Genomic DNA, 5,209 nt, shown 5'->3' on the forward strand with positions numbered 1-5,209 from the left:
AACAGGCCCAAAAACAATGAATTTGGATAGTCTGTAATGACATCAACATGTCCTATAACAGGGATGGGCAACTTCGGTCCTGGAGGGCCACTGTCCTACAGAGTTTAGATCCAATCCTGAAAAAATCACCTGCCTGTAATTTTCTAGTAATCCTGAGGACCTTGATTAGCTTGTTCAGGTGTGTTTGATTAGGGTTGGAGCTAAACTCTGTAGGACAGTGGCCCTCCAGGACCGAAGTTGCCCATCCCTGTCCTATAATGTCCAGAGACATGTCATAGATAGATAGATAGATAGACAGACAGAGAGAGAGGGAGAGAGAGAGAAAGAGCTGGAGAAAGTTCAGCATGAGTTCACATCCTTGTGTGCTCTCTGTTGGAGAATGCATCTGTGAGTCTGGTCATTACGTCATCTTAGCTTATCACAAATACACTACTTTCTTTTCACTCTCTCAAAAAATTGTCTTTCCAGTGGTTTGTGGCTGATCTTGACTCTTTCTATCTATCTGCTTTGTCATGACGCAAATGAAAGTGGGTGGAGAATAGGTGTGTATTCTGCACTCGCTTTCCTGACTTGATCTGTCAGTCATTCGATTATTATGTAGGCCAGAGATGAAGAGTGAATCTTAACTAGCTGTATTTCCGGTGACCAGTTCACATCACATTACTGAGTCATTGTCCCACTCAAATTCCTGTACAATTTATGTACTTTCTCGTAACTCCCTCTTGGACTAACCATCAGGTCAGCATTGCAAAGGAAGTGGGTCTTACCAACACCACAATCTCCCCAGCTTTCACACAGCTGAGATATATATATATATATATAAAAGTGTATATATCATGCAATATATGATATATCATGTGAGATACGTAAGATATATCATGCAATATATATATATATATATATATATATATATATATATATATATATTGCATGACACAACGTAAATTGTATTTTAATATTCATTTATTATAACATCCTTGGTGTCAGCAATATAGGCTACAAGGCTACTAACGCATCCTAATATAAGTCAAATGGATTTGAAAACTATTTAACAGATTATCCAATCACACACTACTCAGTTTACTGCAGCCACATCATAAAGCCATTGTGTGAATATTCAGTGTGAACTTTAACTCAGAGAGGCAAAGCATAAAGAGTGTTATGGCACTCTGTAGATAAAGGTCTCTCTTGCAGTAACCTTTTGCCCTGTTCATTTAGCTTTCTATACATTTGCTCTTCAATGTTCATGGTAGTCTGCCCTAACTAAACAGTAAACACAGACCATATTATTTAGTATTTACCTGTGTAGTCTGATATAAATATGTGTGTTTCTGATTATTTTGAGTTTAGGCCTATATGTTGCTAAAGAATCAGTTCTGGCAAATGAGCATTAGCTTCTGTGATAAAATCTTGCACTTGACCAACCACTCATTGGTCAAATGGGAATGTGTTTTAACTTTTTACTAAATATAAAATTTAGTCTACAAAACAAATAGCCTATGCATAAACTCCCCTAGGGAAACAAGTAACACATTTTCTTTTCTTTTACTAGATGAGAAATACTGACTGAAAAATACTGTCACTTCTTTGCAATTGTATTACATTATTTAGGGATGTGTGCACACAAATGCTCATTTATGTCATATGGTGCTTGCTAAAAGTGAAATAAAATAAAGGAAGTATCATAAAACCATCTAAAATATCCTGGAATTAAAAGATTAAGAGTGTCAAATGTCTGGAGTTGCTGGTATAAAACGGAAAGACAACAGCACCATGTTTGCTTTGGGTTAAAGTCCTATAATTTACCTTCAAGGATTTTATCATAAAAACTGGGCTGTATCATTTATGAGAGCCAACATGTTTAAAGTGCATGAGATGAGCTTCGACTGTAAATTACTACTGTCTGTTTGATGGGCAAAGATGGGCAAACTGATAAGGCGAAGGTAGCCTATAGCGATTCACCTCTCAGAAATTAGAAAAAAGGGAGATCCTCGTTAAAAATCGAATATTTCTAAAAACCAACTTCTTGTAATATTGTGGTCGATTTCTCGTGGTATTTAGGAAAAGTGATGAGATATTAATCAATACCTGTCAAACCTGGGGTGCGTTTCCCGAAAGCATCGTTAGCCAACTATGGTCGCAAGTTCCCTCGTTACCGTTACGCAATAGAGTTCAATGGACATTGCGATGAACTTGCGACCATAGTTGGCCAACGATGCTTTCGGGAAACGCACCCCTGAACGTTGGTGGATTCGTCTCGACTCTCGAGTAGCAGGGAGAAACTAAATTTGGCGCCGATTCCCCGCCCCTCAGCTCACGCGCTCACCAACTCCAGCAGGACCATATCAACTCGAGCGCTCCCAATCCGATAAGTCTGGATCCGCAAATCTTAAACAGGCTGAATGGTTTTTAACCATTAGCGTCAAATTATCTACGTTCGTGTTTTGACCTGTGAAGGGACGTTTACCTTGTTCATCTGAGTGAACGGTAAGTTTTAGTGTGTGGAAACAGTTCCGCGTGCTCCTCTTTCTCTCTCTGTATTTCTGAAAGATTTACCCATCATGTGCCTTATGTGTACAGTTGTGTGAGAGAGTTTTTGTTTGTTTGTTTTTGTATTTAGTTTTGCAATTTATTATTAAGTGTAGGCTAATGTGTCTGAGACTGGGGACAGTTTTACAAGATATTATTTCGGTGCTAAACTCTGAGTTAACAGGTTAGTTTTCTTTTTGTTTGGGTATGGTGTTTGACTATTGTTTTAGACCTAAACTCGTGAAGGAGAGTTAAAATGACACTTGTGAGAACAAAAGAGTTTATTCTTTGTTGACACTTTTAAGTAGTTCATGTTGATTTTATAGCTTATGTTTTGACAATGTGAAACATTGCTTTGAAATCTGTTTTACATTGCTTTACAATGAAATCTGTTTTATCATGTGTTTACCTAGGCTATAATATCTCCTAAGTTTCTAAAATTGCTTTTTTTTATTTTAACAGAAATGAATTCATTCTCAAGGAAAAGTGTCTCAGGGAATTTGTCCCTTCCTTCCACCACACTGATACCGATGCCTTCCAAGGAAGTGAATTTCAGCTGTCTCTTCAATGAGGAGTTCAAGTATATTCTGCTACCTGTATCATACTCACTGGTGTGTTTCCTGGGACTGATACTGAACTCTGTGGCTCTGTGGATGTTTATCACTAAGATGAGGCCCTGGAAACCCAGTACAGTGTATATGTTCCACCTCGCCCTGTCAGACGCACTCTACGTGCTCTCTTTGCCTATGCTCATATACTACTATGCAAACCGCAGCCATTGGCCTTTTGGTGTTTTTCTCTGTAAGATTGTGCGGTTTCTTTTCTATGCCAACTTGTACTGCAGCATCCTTTTTCTCACTTGCATCAGTGTGCACCGCTACCTTGGCATCTGTCATCCCATTCGTACTCTGACTATGGTGAAGCCACGCCATGCCCACATGGTCTGTGGTTTTGTCTGGACGGCAGTGATAGCCTGCTTGGTGCCCAAGCTGATTTTCGTCACCACTTCTCAGAGGGGCAATGACACTTTGTGTCACGACACCAGCCGCCCAGATGAATTTCACAACTATGTTACCTATAACTCTGTGGTAATGGTGCTGCTGTTTATTCTGCCATTTCTGGTCATCATGGTTTGCTACTGTTTAATGGCACGGGCCCTTTGCCAACCCAGAAAGGGCCTGTCCCAAAGTCAACAGAGTTCATCCCGGAGGAAGTCCATTAAACTTATTATATTGGTGCTGGTTGTGTTTGCAATCTGTTTTGTACCCTTCCACATCACTCGTTCCCTCTACTACGCCTACCGTATTCTAGACGCAGATTGCACGTCCCTTAATATCGTCAACTTTGCTTACAAAATTACTCGCCCTCTTGCCAGCATGAACAGCTGTTTGGACCCCATCCTCTACTTCCTGGCAGGGGATCTCTACCGCTCTAAACTTATAAGAGTTTTCACTAGGCAGACTCCGAACACTCGTTCTACAGCGTATGTACATGAAAACAACATCGGACTGACCTTTAATAACCCAAATGCCCAAGCCAGAAATGAGTCGAGACTCTAGACCCACATACCCAGACATTTTGGGTAATAATTTCAAAATCTGTTCTGAAAGACTGCCTCAAATTGTAGAATGTGTTCTGTCAAAATCCATGTCTGCTAAGTCACACGTATACCCAAAAGAATTCAAAACAGTCTCGTTGTAAACACTATAGTGTAGATAAAAGTGAAGGAATCTCTTTGGAGAAAGGATGTGGTTTGCTTCCTTTGTGCACTCCTAATGTTTTTCCCATTCGGTATGATTGCTGGTAATGTAGTTCAGAGAAAACTTCAGCTCATAAAAGCACTGATGGCCAATCACTCCTATGGTAACTTGTAATGTTGAAGTTTCTCACTGTTGTTCAAGGACAGAACTTGGCAGTGTTGGGGATCTGTCAACACTGAAAACAAAACCCACTCTATATCCCCAGAGATGGACTCTGGCCTTTGACTGTTACTACAGAAATGCCAGCACAAAGCCTTTTGTGTGTTCTGTTATGTCTGAAGGTCCTATGGTAGGAAATAAAGGTGCTGTTAAAATGTCATTTATTTGAATTAACCCGAGAGGTTTGGGAGCCTTTTGAGGCACTTTTAGTGAAAAGGTGAATGGTTGTGGGGGAGGCTGAACGTCAAGCTGCAGTTGTGCAGATATCCCCTCTTGGCCTGCTTCATTCCTCGTACAGCTGTTTTTGTCCTTTGGTGGAGAAGATCTACAGCTGTGTTGTACATGTGTTTGTGTGTATTTGTGAGTAATTGCATAGCAGGGCTGAATGAAGAAAATAAAAAGATCCGAAGAAATCAGATCCGTTTTGGCGTAGCGAGAGTACCATCCCTTCCCGGATATAACCTCTGTGGGAATGTTTGTGAGTTTGTGCATTTGATTATTTCATGTTTAGTGTTGTAAATATTTTGTGACATTTAACCGGTTACGGTATTTGTTTAATTTCAAATTGTATTTACATAATGTGTTTTGTATTTACATTGAAGTGACTGAGTTTCCTTGCATATTCCGTCCATTTTATATGCCCCTCTCTCTTACAAAAAACTAAACAAAACAATGACTAAATAAAATAAATCAAAAGGAGAGACTATACTACATTTTTGCGGAAAAAACTTGTTTACATAATACTTAAGCAGAATAAAATA

At 39.5% G+C, this 5,209-nt stretch overlaps 1 protein-coding gene across 1 annotated transcript; it reads left to right on the forward strand.

Annotated features, from left to right (window-relative positions):
* The first annotated feature begins 2,349 nt into the window (after positions 1 to 2,349).
* Positions 2,350 to 4,221, forward strand: LOC311094533 (P2Y purinoceptor 4). Its single transcript, XM_084132556.1, has 2 exons — positions 2,350 to 2,487; positions 2,992 to 4,221. Exon 2 carries the CDS (start codon positions 2,994 to 2,996, stop codon positions 4,086 to 4,088), a length of 1,095 nt encoding a protein of 364 aa, XP_083988682.1. The 5' UTR covers positions 2,350 to 2,487; positions 2,992 to 2,993; the 3' UTR covers positions 4,089 to 4,221.
* The last annotated feature ends 988 nt before the right edge of the window (positions 4,222 to 5,209 follow it).

The sequence above is a fragment of the Abramis brama genome (assembly GCF_963993115.1).
Source record: "Abramis brama genome assembly, chromosome: 13".
Lineage (NCBI taxonomy): Eukaryota > Metazoa > Chordata > Actinopteri > Cypriniformes > Leuciscidae > Abramis > Abramis brama.